Source organism: Ornithodoros turicata, unplaced genomic scaffold, assembly GCF_037126465.1.
Source record: "Ornithodoros turicata isolate Travis unplaced genomic scaffold, ASM3712646v1 Chromosome32, whole genome shotgun sequence".
NCBI classification, from domain to species: Eukaryota; Metazoa; Arthropoda; class Arachnida; order Ixodida; family Argasidae; genus Ornithodoros; species Ornithodoros turicata.
In genome coordinates this window covers 910479-929127 of record NW_026999357.1, presented here as the reverse complement: position 1 = coordinate 929127, position 18649 = coordinate 910479, and the positions used below count along the sequence as shown (strand labels likewise).

The following is an 18649-nucleotide window of genomic DNA, read 5'->3' as shown; positions in this document are numbered from 1 at the left end:
AGACCTATTTTAGACCATGAGTCCTGCGGAGTCCAAGACGGTAGTCCTGCTACCGTCTTGGCATGCATTCATGCAGAAATGTGATATAATTGATAGCAACACGGATCTCAGCATAAACATTTATTTGCAGTAAACCACACACGAAGTCTACGGTACAAAACTCTGTCTAAAACTGGATTGACTTTGCCGCCAAGCAGGCGTCTTGTATTTTGACTGAGGAGTGTTGAACTGGCAGCAGGGTGTTGATGGCCACCTCATTCCTTTCTTCCAGTGAGTGATTGTTGGTGCTGCAGCACTGCCTCCAATGACTCACTGTGGCTAGAAAATAGAACAAAACATGTCAGAAAGCATCATGTAGCCTGCTAGTTCTAACTAGATTGTTTAGTGGCTATGCACACTCTTTCACGGGATGCTTGTCTGGCCACATAAGAGTAAAAGCTGTATCAACACTGATCTGAGAGACACAAAGAAAAGAAGCTGCACGTACAAAAATCACAGAACTGTTACAGCTACACAACACAAATTGCAGCAACAGCTGAAAATCTGTTTGCGCGTCACTACCTGATGTGGACGCTAGAGCCCTGCACCATCTGCGGATGGAAGCGGATATCCGTAAGATACTTGCGGATTCGGACAAGAATTTATCACTTTCTGCAGTGTGCGGATCGGATGGCTCGAGGTCAGACGCGGATATACCGCATGCTGTAATTTTTCTACTAGCAATTTATTTGTATTGCGCACCGACAGCGAGCGCATGCCCGGGTTCACCTTTGACCATGCACGGCCAAGACAGGAGAGAAGGCATTTTGGCGTGAGTCCTTCCATGAGAGCATGGAGGCATCCGAAATTATACCAACATTCTTCCGGCTGTGTTTACGCGTCCTTCGAAACTTGCGGATCTAAACGGTTGCGTATGCAACGGTGCGGATCGGATAATGTGCACGCAGATGCTAAAAATCTTATCTGCGCAGGGCTCTAGCGGACGCTGCCAGGATCTCAGGGAAATGAGGATGTAACAGCTGTCGCTGTTAAAGTACATCAATGTGACAGGCGTTTTCTCGTGACACACAACCTTACCTGGTCGAGCAGGCGACTGCTAAGCACTCCATGATTGGCGCAGCACTTCCATCACTGCTTTACGCTAAAACAACATCTGTGCTGCTCTCATAACTTTGGTGCGAAAATTCTGTACAGGATAAAAATAAACACTGTGTATATTATAAAAGACAATACAAAGCAAAACCTGTATCACCACGTCAAATATTATAAGTACGTACAAGTAGTATACAAGTTTATTCACATGACGTCATCCGCAGGAGACCGCCACTGTCGCTAGCAGGCAGATTTGCTGCCATCGGCCTTGGTAGATCTCGGCCCTATTGTAGATTTCAGTCAAGCTGTTACCCATATTATACTCACCGCATATCTGGTGTTTAAAACTTGTTGCTCTGTGATTTGTAGAATATCCAAGCAATTTCCATATTTTTTGGTGTTAATAGTCACCTAAAAAGCATAATGCAGAGAACAAATGCAAGGACTAAACATTGAGGGACCTATAGTATGGCGCTGAGGTGACTTCAGTGAATAAACCTTTTAGGAACTCAAATCTTGCACTACTACCAGATAGCTGTTTGGGTGAAGTAAGACGGAATGACATAGTCACGCTGTTCTCCATACAATACCAAGGATGTCTCAAAACGACAAAGCACAAAAATACTAGTTTTGTACCGTTTGATGAATATTTTGTCTGCTGCTCACACATGTTGTGCGGTTCTTTAGCAAGCTTCTGGCAGTCGTTTCTTCTACATCGCACTTCCCTGCTGACTTTCACAGCATCTGAAAAAAAGTTCGAAACCATGTGTATGGAAAGCAGTTAGAGTCTTCCACCAACTGTATTTGCAAAAATCTCGAATTGAGAATCTCGATGATTAATTAGTGATACCGTATTTGTTTTAGCACCAAGACGTACCAAGGCACTTAATGAAACGTTGTACTGCCGAACATACAACGTTAATCACTACTTTGAATGCAAGTGCAGTCAGGTCAACCCACACTTCCAATATGCTTCAATCGGTGATACGAAGCCGAAATAGAGGAAACGATATTCCGATATTATGCCACGCATATCTACTACATGCGATTTGGTGTACAGAAACAGGCACATACTTTAATGAAGAGTGAACTCACCCCTTAAACTTGAAAGCCAGAGAACAAAGAAACGTTGTCCACCACAGTACTCTGCGAGCTCTGCTGCGCTCAACAGCTTTTATCACTGGACAGCACGGCGTACGTTCTCGCTATGCTCAAAAATTGCAAGACAAAACGCGCGGGAGATTAGAACTTCGAAAGATTTTCGTATCACAACCAGTGGAATGCAGCCGCGAAGACCCCAACTGCTACCCGTTGCGCGTCCGGAAAGTTTGAAGTTTCAACCGTTGAAACTGAACTGGTTCGAACTGGTTGGATGGATGGATGATGGATGGTCATTGCCATTGCTTTAGCTCGTGCTTTTTGAGTACTTATTTTTTGTAATACTTTAATTTCCGTGGCCGTTCATTATAATTGGGTGGTGGAGGTTAAATGTTAAATAACACATATGCCAATCCAGCGGAAGTGACACCAACATCATCATCATCATGCCATCGCCATCGTTGTTGCAGCGACGAGTGTCGTATTTTGTGATGTGTGTGTTGAAAATCGCTGTTCTTTTTGCAAACATTTTATCAGTGTCTTTGCTACTGAGCTACAGGTGTGCCTAATATGTAGCGCATTGCCTGTTCAGCGGTTTCAAAGAGATACCATGGGCAGTTTCAAGATTTTTTGAAGTGTCCTGAAATCCCTGAGTCACGTCAGATTCCATTTTACTGCTGCTGTGTACCTTGTGGGAAAATGTTATGTGCAGTAAACAAACATCTGCTATCTGCTGCCCACAGTACGTGCAAAGTGCTTCTGTGTTTGTGGAGCTATAGTTTATAGTGCTGCGCTGCACGATTCGTCGGAGTCGTCGACTTTTTTATTGACGTTTCAGTGATTCAGTAATTTAGTTGCTGATTTCTTTAAGTTGGTGTAACGTAGTATTGTGCAGGAGAGTCACTAACGTACAAAATTTACATTTACCAGCAACGGTAACGCCATCAGGAACGCTAGTTCAAGAGACATTGCCCCGAACAAATGCGGGCTTTCGTTAAGAAAAAAAGATATACACTCAGAAAAATAAAATATTACTTCACAGCACTTAGATTCTGGTAATGTCTTCTAGTTGTGGATGCTGTCAGTGTATATGCATGTCAGTGAGCCAAAAACACTCGGATCATCATATGTATGGACATTATTTAAATTATCTACGTACCTCAGTCAGACTGCCTTCATCTGACTGATCTTTTGTTACAATATATGGGCATACAACTCACATAGCATACATACTATCCATTTGGTCATAATATAATTGGACAAAGTTAATGTGGTCCATTCATGCATAGTTTCTGAAGGTTGTTGCAGAGTCCAGTTTTATTACCTCAGTATGATCATTTGCAAACAGATTGTACTTGCTGCTCCACACACGTGTGATGGAAAGTAAGAAAATAAGGAATTTCCTTCATGTATGAGGATCATCCAACAAAAGTTCCTCTGCTGTGAACAAAATAATAAACCTATAGCACAATATTGAAAAAAATTATGTACAGATTAGAGCTCAACGTTACTCCCTAATATAGTCACCTTATTTAGCTGAACATTTTTGATACTGTGATACTAAGTATTCAATACGTTGTCTGTGCCATGCTATGCCCTGTTTACAAAGTAAGGCATTCACTTTGCATTTCACCTGATCAATTTGTGTTTCATGATCACTTGCGAATTGGTGACTGCCGAGGGGTGCTTTGAGAGGAAGATGGAACAGCAGATTGGGCAAATTTTCATTTAAGTAGGAATCATCACCTTGAGCACGAGGAGAACGAAGTATACAGGAAGCTCACGAAAAGGAAACTCACGTTTGTCTGTCTCCTGTATACTTCATTCTACTCATGCTCAAGGTGATGCTTCCTACTTCAACGTTGTACCAGCTCGCTTGTGTACTTTTTCTCTCTTTGGCAAATTTCCAGATGAATTTCTGGAACAAATCCCGAGTCTTTCAAGACGAGTGCAGACAGCGTTGACGTGGTTGTACTACACCCTTCCAAGTCCTGTGCGTTTTTCTTTCATTGTAGTTTGACGCTTTCCCAGGATCTCGCAGTATATCTTTGCATTTACTGTGGTTGTGCATGTGAGGTAATCTACAAGTTGCAGACAACGATAGTCCTAAAACACTGTCGGCATAGCCTTTCCAGACGAAAACGCGAGTTTGACCTCCTTCAGAATGCTTTCACCGGGCACCCATCATGGCTTCCTATGGTATTTTGTCTCAGCACTTGCATAATGCACCCACGTTTCATTAATAATAATTGTTCCAAGAAATTCATCTTGACCGTCTTGATACCATTGAAGGAAAATGCAAGCTGCATTCATTCGTTGCTCTTTACGAACGTTACCGAGCAAATGTGGCCCCCATCTCGCATAACTTTCGTTGACCAAGCTGAAGGAAATTTGTTCCCATTAGTATCAGAGTGCAGTACCAGTGACCCGCCAGTCTCCGTTAACAATTCTCGGAATTTCAGAAAAGAAACATCGTTTCGTGGTGTTATAGCTGATCTCCCACTGTACTGTTCATTGTGCAGATTTTCACGACCCTATATAGAGGACACACCATTTCAATGCCTGTAAAGTGTTTTGTATAAACAGGTGTTAACTGTCAGTGGATATTCTCTAAAGCACTCTTTTTTTCTTCAACGAAAAATAGGATAACTCTTCCTTACTAGGATAGTCAGACGTACTTGGAAATATTACATCCATGCTTGAATGCCTGACACATAGGTGAACGGCACTCCATTAACCAACATCTGCAGTGCCGGGATGTCACACCCAACTACTACACCATTCAGTTTGTCCTAGTGGTGTTTCCTTTGAATAACAAATATCGGGGAAACTTATTTTTGGATGACCCTCCTAATTCCAGTTCCCTTTCTGCATTTGGCTACATTTTTTAGACTTCTTGTGACGACTCTTGTGGACAGATACCAGCATGGAAGACTTAATAACAATTGGGGTTTACATTGCGAGACAACTGAGATCATGAGCGACGCCACAGCAGTCGGTCTGTGGATTGCCCACGCAACGAAAGCTCACCACACAACACACCGTATTTAATGTCCCTTGTGGAAGATGGCATGTCCAAGCAACCTGTATCCTGGCACTAAGTTGCTGGTGTTTTTGGCCGGGTTCGAACCAGCGATCTCGGGATCAGAAGGCGAACAGACTCGGTCACCAGGGCCGGTTCACGGACAACTTGAACACCACAATTATGTTAACTCTGCCATCAAGTAATTCAGTTTCCTGCATATGTTTCGTAGCAATTGAACTTCAGTTTTGTAAGCCTGAAAGCTAAGCTTAGGACCACCTCTTATAATATAGTGGCTGTATTTGATGTATGAATGTGTTCACACCTCTTAAAAAGCTAATAAAACAAAATCTTGATGATTTCTAATATGTGGTATATACAAGGCCAGCTACAAGACGTCTACAATTAGACGTCAATTACTAAATGTCTACAAGATGTCTAGTAAATCACTAATTTTAGACGTCTAAATAATGGTAAGACTTTTAGACGTCTAGTCAACGTCTAGTTTGGGCACTATCCCTAAAGTCTAGGGCTAGAACAGGTCTGGACGTCTAGTTGACTACCATGTGTTCCCTGGGGAGGCACTTCAGCAGCAGAAGCTGGCGTTTGAAGAAGGGGTGAGAGTTCTGTGCTTCCTGTTATGCTGTCTTTCTGTACGAAGAGTGATCACCTGGGCAGTTGACGCAGTGATGTGGCCCTCCCTAAGCAGCACACAATATTGGGCCCATGTTGGCTGGTTAACTGCGATACGGGTCCAACACGGGACCCGTTTCGCCAAGATTTTCCCAACAGTGGCTCAAACTGGGCAATATGGGCCTCATATTGCCCTGTTTGAGCCATTATTGGGAAAATCCTGGCAATATGGGCCCCATATTGCCAGTGTAAACCCCATATTCGCTGAAAATGCAGCAAATGGTACGTTCCGGCGTTGCAAAAATGCCGAAGCAGAACGACAAGATTGGACGTTGATGCGTGTAAAATGCCCAATTGAATACGTCGTTACATCCAACAACTTCCCGCAGATCATGGACATTGTTCGAAACAGTAAACATACGTGGCAATCCCATTGTAACATTCACTAGAACTCGACAACTCAACTTTCCACTTTCTGGAAGCAGGCGCTATCTTGCTTCGCGATGCCAATGCCAATCGGTCGAACCGACTGAGAGTAAGCATGGCCGTTTCAGCGAAATCACGCGTCGTACAACTACTGCGCATGCGTGACAGTCGGAACCGACGCTTCGTACGGGCTAAAATGTCGCTGGTTTTTCTAATGATAACGGAATTGCGGCTAGGTCAAGTAAAAAAACACAATGTTTGGTAGAAAGGGATGGCTCTTCTGTAAAGTTAGGTGCTTTCAAGTTACTGCAACAAGTGTGAGTAGCAGAGGCGTATGTCCGTCACCGTTACGAAAGTGTTTCGCTCCTTCGTACTCCCTGAGTGTGTTGGAACTTTTTGGTTTATAGACTATCGTGATACCAACGAAGGCTCCTGAGGGACAGTTGGCAGTTTCGTGGGATTGCCTGCACTAGGTTAATCCTGCTCTTCGTTTGGAGGGCGAGAGCAGTACTATTTTTGAAATGTGCTGCGGGCAAGCTTTAGCTTGTCCCATCCTACAGTTGATAATACGATTGCATGTGTCCTTCAGCAAGACAGGCGTCGCGCCTGTTCTTCGCTTTGGGGCGATGCAGTGTTATAAGTGTATGCAACGTGGGGATCAATGAGACTTGCAGAGATGAAAAAGCAAAAAGCAGAGAGAAGTAATATCAGTGGTGGATACTAAACCGGATAATGTTTTATTATTACACGGACTCCCCGTTGGCATTATCACAGAAATATTGGCAATATTAGCGCACAATGGGCCTGCCAATATGGGCAGCCCATATTGGTACAATATGGAGCCCGGTTGCACTCCCGATATTGGTCCAATATTATCAGTCCTTATTGGACCAATATTGGCAGTGTTGGCAGAAAATATGGATCCAATATTGGAGTGCTGCTTGGGTCCACACTCTTTGAAATCATGGTCCTGCTTGGTGCATAGAGCACAGCAACAGATCCTCTACAAGCATCGGATGGGTGGACGAAGCCATAGCACTTAAAACACCTGAGGGAGTTTGGCAAATAGGGGCGTAGATCGGTAGAGATATAGCATACTTTCAGTTTATCTGGAAAAGTGGGGCTATTGAAAGTGAGATCATTACTTTTGGCATATTTTAATTTTTCTGACATCGATGACTCAATTATCTTTTAGGTTCTCCAAAATCTCCTCAACAGAGATTTCGACGATTTCGGAAAGAGCTGTTACCACGCAAACGAAGAAGGGAGGCAGGGATGTTTCTACTCATTAGTTCTATGGTTTCGAGGATGTGGTCGCTGTCACTCCCTCATGTACATTTGAGTAATATGTCCCTGAATGATGTTTGTTAATTTCGGTAATGTCTGACGAAAGATATGACACTGCCTTCTGGAGAAAGAACGACGACATCCTTCTAGAGGTGTGTGACCACTGCACAGTATCAGATATTCCTGTGAAAGAGATTGTTATTCATGGCTGTTGGGACAGCCGGTCCCGACACGTTTATTGCGTCTGATCAAAGCATAAGAAGTTTTACCCATTTCAGGTTTACGTAATGAGTCTTCCGATTGGTCACCCACACTTCATAGTCACGCAGGGAGCTGCCAGAGTTATGATAACCCCCGACTGAAAAACACCATGATTATTCTGGTGCTTTGTGGTGTTCCTAAACTCTTGGGGTGTTGGTAATGTGTATATCAAAACTGTCTGGTGCGATACCAGACGATTCTGGTGATGTCACGTTCTCCTGATGTGCACACTTACTGACGAGCAATTTTTGATGTCCACATCAGAGTGGCCTGCTCTGACACCAGAATGCTTCTGGTGCCCTCTTGTATGCTTGGTGTGCAAACTAGAGTGACATAGTATTTTAATCTAACCCTTAGCGCCGCAATACCAAACTCACGTGAAGGTCGACGTGGCGTGTCAGACGCCGCATATTAGTGCACTAACCAGATAACGTCACACCTGCTCTCTTTACAAGTGCGATGTTGTCTGGTGAGTGCGCTAAATGTGGCATGATCGAGCTCACCAACACGTGATGTCGAGTTTCATGCGATTTCTTAGCTGGGCCTGAACTCGCGCCGTATCAGAAGATTGTCATCGTGAGTTTCAGGACCCAAATGCCAAGCTATGCCAGATATACAGGCCACAAGGCTGATGGTCCTATTGAAAGAAACACACTGACCAACCCAACCCCCCATCACAAAACCCTCACCGCCACCGTTCAAGGCTTCTCCCCTTCACCTCGCAACCTCTCGGCATGGTCGGATAACACCTTTAGGAGTAGGGGGCTAGGGTCCGCGCGGGCGCCACTCAGCAACAATCAGCGAACATGATGGCCTGCTGACCAGTAACATGTATATCTCATTACACAGTCTATGCCCCTTTTATACCACGTGTAAGGCACAGATCACCGATGGAAAGGCTCCTATGCTAGCTGATGGTATAGTAGGGACTTCTGTGTTATGTGTATAGGTTCAGTATTTTATGAACCTTGACTTACAGGACGTGTTGTACCACATAACTTTTTATAGAGACAGCATCATCACAGTTAAACAGAGTTAGTTAATAAATACACACGCCAATAGCAGCATCTTAATGAGAATGGTGAGTGACTTACGGCAGCACGTTATATGTACGACATCAACAAATTTAGGCAACATCTCTAGCAAGATAGCCTCACCAGTGAAGGCGGCGCCACAATTGGCGAAGCCGCAGTATACCATATCACTATCCGTTACCCAACCTATGCTATAGGTACCCTTCCTTGAGATAATGGCCCAATGGCCCAATCAATCAAATGCTTTATTGATCGCAGGCCAATACTACTACTACGAGCAGTAGTGCTGCCTGGAACGTGTTTGGTAGAAACTTTCCCACATATTTTTACATGTGGCGTAATGTGCACACACTTTTTCACTGCGGTTCACACCCATGCTTGGTGACTGTGCCAACATATGTGACGTGAAACAGCCTTTGAATCAGACCGACACAGGGTAAAAGTTTATCAAAATGAACACGTTTATATAGTCTCGTCTTTGTAAGTCCGGAATTCCGTGACACTGGAGATGCAAGACTGGTGTCCTTCAATTGGATATATAGTCAACTCGGTCACACGACCGTGAGATCACGTCGCAGTAGCACCCGTCTCTTTGTTTAGTGCTTGTGGAGATCAAAAGCCTTCAGTGAGAATGAACTTTGGACAAGAGGGACAAGTGGACCTTAGACGATATTTCTTTGCGAAATACTTAAAATAAGTGTGCAAAATGTTAAACAATTCAAGTTATCAGCCACAGCCCGAAGAGCGAGCCTCAGATAGAGATGCTGCACGTCATTCGAAAGCGAAGCCTCTGGGCTCTACATCGCATTGAAATGTGCAGCGCTGAGGAAGCGAGACCGTGTCGGGTGCGTCTCAAAGTTGCGGGGACGTGCGCGGAAAACGCCGCCGCATCCATCTGTGTGGATGGACACAACTTCCTGCTGGGAGTCATTGTTGCTATAAAAAGTATGCGGTATCAATTCTGCGGTATAAACTACTAATACCATCCACTGCGGTATAAATTCTAGTCTCCCACAGGCATCAAAAACATTTCGCCTTTTGTGGAGGTATACTCAAGACTGCACAAGTTATAGCACAGGCGATTCACACCCTGAGAGGTATAAATATTTCTAACGGCGTTGACATGTGCATCAAATGCCAGCACAGCCTGTAAATTTCTATACCGCTGAACACACATACCCAATAACCAATGTACCAGTCAAAATGTACATTGTATACTGTATTCAAAATGTATACTCATGTAGAGCATACAAGATAAGGAGTGTCAAGAGGAGACCGCCGTTCAATTCTCCGAAGCCTAGTGACACCCCTGGCTTCCCCCCAATGGAGAACCGACATTATTCCCCGCTCTATGTTGAGCAGAGTTGATCCAACGCTCGCCTTCCACATGCCACGAAACACCTCTCGTCAAGATGCTGCATTAATCCACCGAATGCGCCTCGATGTGACCTTTACAGCTCAGTGGCGTTACCGCTTGAGACAAGTTGACTCTCCCACCTGCTGCCACTGTGGTGTGCTTGAGGATCTGGAGCGTATTCTTCTTCATTGCTCCCACTACCAACCTTCCCGAATCATACTCTCCGAGTCTCTTCGTCAGCTGGACTCTCGCCCCTTCTCCCTATCGAAATTGCTTGGTCCCTGGCCAAGTCCAGCCCAGCAACGCTCTGCGCTCAAAGCTCTTCTGACGTTTCTGCACACCATCGGACTTCGATCGTTACTGTGAAGGGGCTCGTCATTTTATTCCCCACATTCCCACCGGCAATGGGGTAGAGTATCGCCTGTGGCGATGAACCTCCCCACTTTCCAAAGCCAAAATAAAGTTGTTGTACATATTTTTCGCGAAATGTGGCATAGCATTATCCGAGTCAATCATTATTCAACTCCATCGCCCTTATTGAACACCCTGAGAGATGAACGTACCTTGAAGTATTAGTTGTTAAATTTTGAAGTGCTAAACAGCCCAAAGCAGAATAGCGGAGAAACAGCGACAGGTAATCCGCGTGAGATAGCCACGTATTTTAAGTGATTGGAGTAGCGTTAATTTACTACAGTCCAGCAACGGTAGCGACGGCGCGAGTTGTCTAGAATGCACAAGATGAGGAAACTCGAAGTGCATACACAACCAAGCGGTAAAAAGTTGGAGGAAGAAGACAAACACGTCAATGTGAATCCTCCCGCATAGATGTCTATGGTTTTTCGCGATTTGTGGTGGGAGCCTCGCTTGCGTTAGGTTATGTTAGATAATTGGAAGACTCGCGCAGGTTCCAACGCTGTAAAAAAAAAATAAGCAAAGGATACCTGTTTAGTGACAGCACACTTTGTCATACAATGAACATCGCTATCATCCTACTCCTACGAAAAGTACCGTGCCGTTGTAGGCACCGTATCTCAGGCAGTCTGGCGTTGCTCACACAGGGACGCGTGCCGAACGGAGATACCAGACATATATCGCATTCCATAAGGTGGCCAAGGAAATGACATTTCCCACTCAAAGGGTCTAATAAAAATTACTCATTTGAGAAGGAGGCATTTAATGGACGCGTGTCCGTAGCGCCATATACAACGGCGGCCTGAGAAACTAATAGCATCGAGGGACTGAGGAACCGGGGGTGCGAGCGAGTGGAGCAATGTTCGATGTTTTTTTAGAATCTGCAAAAATCATGGCGAAACGGGGCGAAACAAAGACAATACAACCGATCGTGTTGTCTGTGTCGTCAGCGTTTCCCCTGCTTATAAGTGGACATGTAGAAGGGATATAAGAGGGTAAATGTAAATGGACGTAAGCCATTTGAAATTGGCGCCAAGTATTCGAAGGTTTTTTAATAGTAAGGATAATTGAAGGTAATTCGGAGTAATTAAAGCAAGAAAGTTGAGTTTAAAGGTTATGAATGTAAGGTACATCTAATTAAGAGAAAGATTAAATGAAATTAAATATTACCGAAAGTAACCGTGTGTGGCCAGAGCTAATTAAATGTAATAAAAGGTAATTACTGCCAATTAAAGGGAAATTGAGACAAATTAAAGGAAATAAATGTAATTAAAAGGAATTAAATGAAATTCAAGATTACCTCACGTAACCTAAGGGTACCTTCGGTAATTAAAGGGTAATTGAAAGTTTCATACCGGATGTCATGTATAGACCGGAGACGGTGAACAGGAAGTCAGGTTTAGACCGACTTAGAAGGGAACTCTACCGACATATATGTCACAGCGTCTGAGGGACAACCCACGAAAAACCAGGACAGCACAACTGACACTGGGATTAGAACCCCAGTACCTCACTGCCTGGCGCCACATGGCCACCATACCCAAAGTTGACCAATCGCCGCCGACAACAACGGCACTGGCGTAGTGAGTACGTAGGTACGTGCGCAGTTCTTGTTTTGGCTCACTTGCATAGCAAACGTTTGTCAATTCATATATCAAGGTTCGTTCGCTTCTCGGCTGTTTCATAAGGACGATGAATTTCAGTAATGGACGTTTCCCAGAAAACATGCAATGACTTCGTTGATTAATGAAGTTAACATTTTTCGTCCAGTACTTGCGCACACTGCCCTACCACGATCCGCCTGACCGCATAAGTCGCCTGTGAAGATGACATCAGTGCTGCTCTCACAGCTTTTTAATAAAATATGTATCGAATAAAAAGCACCTTGTACATATCAAAGAACTCTACTGTTAAGAGGAAATAATAACAAAACTACTATGCAGAAAATACACCATTTGCTTGGAACTATCACTAGTGTGGAGCCATTGATTTTCTGCGTTTTATCTCATGTGCCTTATTGGGTTTTATACTGACGATTTCAGTTTGCGCATCTGATCCAGCAGGGAAACGTCGTCTTCTGTTGGGCCTTCTTGTGGCGCTTCTCCAAACACAAGCTGCACCGCTGATCAGGTCCTGCCGATAAGCGTTGCGTGTCGAAGGAGTAATCTCACTCACAAATTTCATGCCACGCCCTCAATTCCCAGCGCTAACGATACGGTTCTTTGAATTCGGTCGATTGTCAGTGCCATCATGTTGAATATGTAAATAACTGTGCGATAATGCTGGTCACACTACCACCTTAGTTGTGATCAACATTACTAATTAACTAAATATTAATATTAAATAATATTTAATATTAATATTAAATAATATAATAATATTTCATAAATTAAAAGATATAAAAAATGTAGCAATCCTTAAAACGACAACGGAAGACAGCAGAGGCTATAACCAGTTAGAACACACTCCTCCTGAGATGTGGTGACCTTTGCCACCGACGTAATAAGAGCTACTGTTCTCCGAACACATGTAGGATGCATTATGCGCCAGCGCCCTTCCTGTGGTTATACTCACACATCGAGTTCGATGCTGCACATTGGTATCTCATTTCGCTCTGCATCTTTGCAACATAATTTTGAAGAAGTTGTTCACCACAACCTTTTGGTTTTAATTGGTCTGGAACACAATTCTTCTTGTAGTCCAACATGCTGCAAAAGATAGCAGACAGATATCTGTTACATGACCCGGACCTTCTCGTGGCTAATAAATTCTACTATTACTATTCGCACTAATTAAAAACCAGCTCTGGATTGTAAGACAGACAACACGTGACATTGAAGCACAACCCTGCAGGGAATACAAGACGTGATCACATTGAATTCTTCCCGCAATTTTAATTAGATTCAATAAGAAATAGGACTGCCAATTCGTCCAACGTGTGCAGGACGACTATTTAACATTGACTGAATTGGATGTTTGCAGTGAAGCTGCTTTCGCGAAACCGGGCGTTGTGTGGCAAAGACCGCATCCACGGAATAACGAACCGAATGGATGAATTGGTTAAATGGGTGCCAATGAGAAAGGCTGATTTGTAATTGGTTTAATGAGATTCAACAGTTTATGTATCACAGACTCCGCCAATACAAGGAATGAGAAGTCAGTTGGAAGAATTGTTCTAATGGGTATCAATGAGAAACTGCTTTCCAATTGATTTAACGAGATCAACCATGCTGCTTGGCATGTTGGTAATACAGTAAGTGAGACGCCAGTTGTTGGAGGAATGGGCGTAATGACCGACAGTACATGCTCATTCTAAAATTAAGTAATGATATGATTAGGAAGAACGCTGTACGTACGTGCAGAAAATGAACAAATTCGAGGAACTGGTCTTATTCGGACAAATGAAATTGCAGAATACGCATTGTATTGAAAAATATGTCACTTAAGGGAATGACAATTGAATAAAAATATGTAATTAAAATTATTCCTAACAAATCAAATAGCTGTTGCCCAATGTCGCGGAGGCTGGCCGCTGGCGCCTAGCCAAGGAGGGCGCGTTGTAACACGTTTTCAACGCCGCACCACATAATGATCCGAGCGCCTTGAAAACTTTTGAATTTTTTGTAAATATTTCTTCAAAAGTGCATGTGCCGTGGTAACTTCCTATTACCGCTCTTACATGAAGCTATTGTTTTTGTATTCCGTGCAACATTCAACAGGGCTTATGAGGAAGCGTTTCTGCAAGTCCCCGCCGACGTATTCATCAGTCTGTTACCAAACGTCGAAGCGTGAGAATGTGCGTGATGAATGTCAAGCAATTGGCGCTTTTTGGGGATTTAATTTTCAGGATTTTTTTTTCGTTTTTAAGGTATTTCCGCTTTCCTACGTTGTTACCGATGCTTTTAGCTTCTGCTCGCAGGCGAATATGAGGCTTGAGAGAACACAGCCAGATGTGCGTTAAGATCGCTATGAACTGCGCTGTGTGCAACGGTATGTAATGTGTTTTGTGCATACTTCATACTGACATGCCCTGTAAACGCGCAGTTGTTTGTTGTATATCCCATTCAAGTAGTAGGTTATATTTAAAATAAAGAAATACATATAGGATGCATGTATGAGCGTGTGCGATTCCTGCGATTGAAATAAAATGGATGCTGAAAGAGTGCTGATGCGAGCGACTCGGGTTGGATGAAACGTAGACATGGTGTTGAAGGAAGACAGGACGCTAGGCAGACAACCGGATTGTCTGCTTCGTGTGCTGCATATTGCGAGTTAATGCACACACTTCCGTCTATACCCGGTGTGTGCCTCATATGGTCGTAGAGTTGCATTGTTGCAAATGCACCCGTGCAACCTGCCGGTTTTGGAAGTTTTTTAAGTCTGAAATCGTTTTGGAAGACGCGAGGAGACATTGCACCCAGGATTGTATTGTCCAACCACCTGTAACTGAGCAACTTTAGGAATTGCATTCGTAAAAACAATGAAAATTAAATACAAAGGGAACGCATGCCATAACAGATTCCGCGCAGAATGTGCGGCCGCCTCAAAAAGCCGCATCCCATGGCGCTTGCCTAACTCCAGCGCTATCCATGGCGCTGCAACCGGGAAAAGCGACTATTCATCCACCCATCCACAAGGCATGAGGAGACTAGCGGATTCTTTCCTCTCCGCAGACGCAACCGTAAAGTCTCAGCTGGACCCGACAGCCAGGGCGCTTGGTGAAATGACGCGAAGTATTCGCGTTAATGTTTCTCCAAACTAAACCCCACAGCGCGTTGTCCTCTCTAGCAGTGCACCGTAATTCCTTCCCAGTAAACCAGAAATATCCTAGGTACGTCCCACAAAGGTCGCACACGTCGCACATATCCGCCACGTCTATGCGATGTTACCTGTACGTCCACAATGTGACTTCGAAAAGTGTCTTACTTTGTATATCCCTGGGACATCTGGTAGATGTAAAAAGAAGGGAGCAATCGCGCGTTATTTTTCCGACACATCTACGACACGTGACCGTTAGTGGCATGACGTAAGCAAATGGGGAAATTTTTGCGGTTTATTACGTTATTTACCAAGTAATCACACTGTAGGCGGTAGCTTGAGTTAAAAACACAATAGCTGCTAGGATGGGGTGTCAGGAACGTTCGCAGGTATAAGCCGACATGGTTTGCAGACTCACAAATTAACTGTAAAGACGTTGTCACCGTTGCAAATGTGATACGCCACGCTACACTTGACGAACGTACTCCAACAATTTGTATTTCAGTATATGCTCGCTCTGGTATCTCTTGAAATCCGCTACGCGGTGGAGGGGCCAAAAAGGGAGCCTGCGTCTGATATGGTGAAAGGCGGGAGCACATTTATTAACCTGTGGTCTGCATTGGTCTTCGATTATGGCCGAAAGGTCGCTGTGAACCCTCCACAAGCGGGGTGTGCTGCCCAAAGTAGATGCCTTTTTGTTTAATTACTGTGTGCAGCATTTATTTACTACAGCAATCAATAACTATCATTTCAAATTGATTCAACGCAAAAATAGCATAAATTTTAAAATATCCCCGGAACATCCAAATATCCAAAATAGATGTCTATGCGACGGTTCTGGGATGTGAAAACAGTAGGAATCTGGCGGTCGCATGGATGTACTTTCTACGTAAACGGGCTCTCTGTGAAGCTCCCATGGATATCCTAACATCCAATTTGCGATATCGCCAGGATGTACCTGGGATATATATGGTTTACTGGGTTGGAGTGCTGCCAGTGGCTTATGAGGAACCGTAGGCAGCTTGAAGTATCATTATCGACAGGTGTCTGAACCTAAAACAACAAAGTCTTTGCCCTGCACAGGGGGGTGTCAAGCATTCTGCAGAGTTCTGCTCCTACATTTGGCCCATATAAGCAAATCATTCAGCAAAATTTAAAATTGTTCACGCATTTTCTTATTTATCATAATGCCGCTGTAAAACCGCCGGACGCACGCGACGAAGTGCTTACCAGCACAGTCGTTTGTCGTTGCCGGACATCAGCCCTCTAGAAATGATGCCGTGTTCCTGTTCGTATTTCCTCAAGCACACATCTTCCGCATCTGATATTGCTTTTTGATTGCACTCCAAGCCTGAAAACGAACAGTATGATATATTTGGGTACTCAAAATACAAAGCATGAGTCCGCCTTTGATAACTTGCCTAGGGAATATCCCCTGAATATCCCCTGTTCCCAGCTTGACTTGTTCCACATAGATATATCAGTGGTAAAACCCGGTGGCGGATCAAACCGCTTATATTTTGCTGCCCTCGTTAATTGCCTGTAGCCTTATCCACAGCGCCACCGAAACGTTAACAACGAGAAAAATAACGCAATAAGATGACGTTGCATCACGTTGCGTGCACCAGTCGGCGTCCTGCTGGGGGTTAGAGTTAGGCGGACGGCGCTGGTTTTTGGGGTAGTCTCTCCACGTCTGTGACACATTGCGACATCGCTTGCGTTGAACGTACCGTTGACATCGTGCAACTCTCACCGAACTTGCCAGTCGGGGCATCCGTGCACAATTGGCATTCGCCGGGCGGTCATGAAAATGCCGGTAAGTATACCCTTCGAGCATGTTTACGAAATATTAACCATGCTGCAAGCACAAACAGCTCTCGTGGTCGCCTCAGAGGAAGGAAACGAAGCTCTGTACATCTACACCGGTAAATCACCTTTCAGTGATTGTGTTGTTACGTTATGTTGCGCTCGCGTTTAGTTTTCCTCCCTGTCAAACTTTTCCTTCTTTCATACTTAACTGGCGACACTCCGTCCTGCAACCACACAGGTCAACGACAGAGAACCGCCAACCAGCAATACCGCCAGCCCCCTCAGACAGGTACAAGCGCCGTTTATAGGACCATTTTTTAACGCGCTTATCGCGCGTGTGCAGGTTTTGAAGCAGCTTTTTTTCCTGTAGTAGACAAAAGGTCTAAGGCCTGGCAATGTATTGGCAAAACGTAATTGAAATACAAAGGGGCCTATTCGGGAAACGGGCGCGTAAAATTCCGTGTTTTTTCTTTAATTATGTCTAAACGTTTGCCTGTTTCAGCGGATACGTGTAGGAGACACACGCATGGTAGATAATATATAAATTGAATGATAAAATGAAAGAGCATTAAAATATGGAAATAAATAATATCAAATGCAGTGGGGACACCTACAACCAGCGAAATCACGCGTCGAATTTCGAACAAAATTCCACTAAAGAGCATGTTCGCCACTTTCTATATCACAGAGCGTTCGACCTGCGCACCAAAATTTGCGATTGTCCTACTGGCCTGGATGCATACTAAAGGATGCATACTAAAAATTTCGCAAGAATATCTTCTAAAACTAGGGAGATATCGCTTCCAAAAACGGCAAAAAGTGAAACTGTTGTATCTAAGCTGTTGTATCTAATTTGCCATCTGGCCAATGTATTTCGATTCAAGCATATCAAATGGAACACTGTTATTCTGCATTGCACATGTTTCCACCAAGATCATCTACAAGAGACGCACGGGCATGTTGTGAAAATGCAACAACCTGCCTACTCAGAAATACACCAGCAGGCCTCATACGTGCCGAATTTGCTTTCCACACAGGTGAGTGAAGTGTGGTGATTGGAGGCATAGCGTTTATTTGAAATAGCGTATGCTGACTGAAGCCAATAGAGGGCTCAGCGCATAACACTGGGGACGTACAGGAGACGCGGCGCAAAGATTATATAAGCCGTGGCGGTTAACCCCTGTGGCGGATATATCCGGTCATGAAGTAAGAGTTATAAATCTGCAAAATAACGGCGCTTATTTTTCCGCCATCGTGTTTAGCGGCGCGGCGCAGAAGCTGCTTAACACAGTTTTTTTTTCACTGTTCTCACATCTAATAATATTTATGCACTCATTTATGCAGTCATAAGTTTTCGAGAACTGCGTATACTTCTAATTTCGACTCATTTGCAGAGAAGACACTTGCGATTTATTTCTCGACTCTACTCGTCTTCGGATTTTAGAAAACGGGTTAGGATTT

The 18649-nt window shown here is 44.0% G+C and overlaps 1 protein-coding gene across 1 annotated transcript in view; it reads right to left on the bottom strand.

Annotated features, from left to right (window-relative positions):
- The window catches only part of LOC135373802 (uncharacterized), a 121451-nt gene that overhangs the window by 101794 nt on the left and 1008 nt on the right, over positions 1 to 18649 (bottom strand). The window contains exons 2-3 of the mRNA XM_064606869.1: positions 16610 to 16730; positions 13196 to 13329 (exon numbers count right to left, since the gene is read on the bottom strand). Of these exons, the coding sequence (XP_064462939.1) occupies positions 13196 to 13329; positions 16610 to 16730 (255 nt within the window). The remainder of the gene's footprint in view (positions 1 to 13195; positions 13330 to 16609; positions 16731 to 18649) is intronic.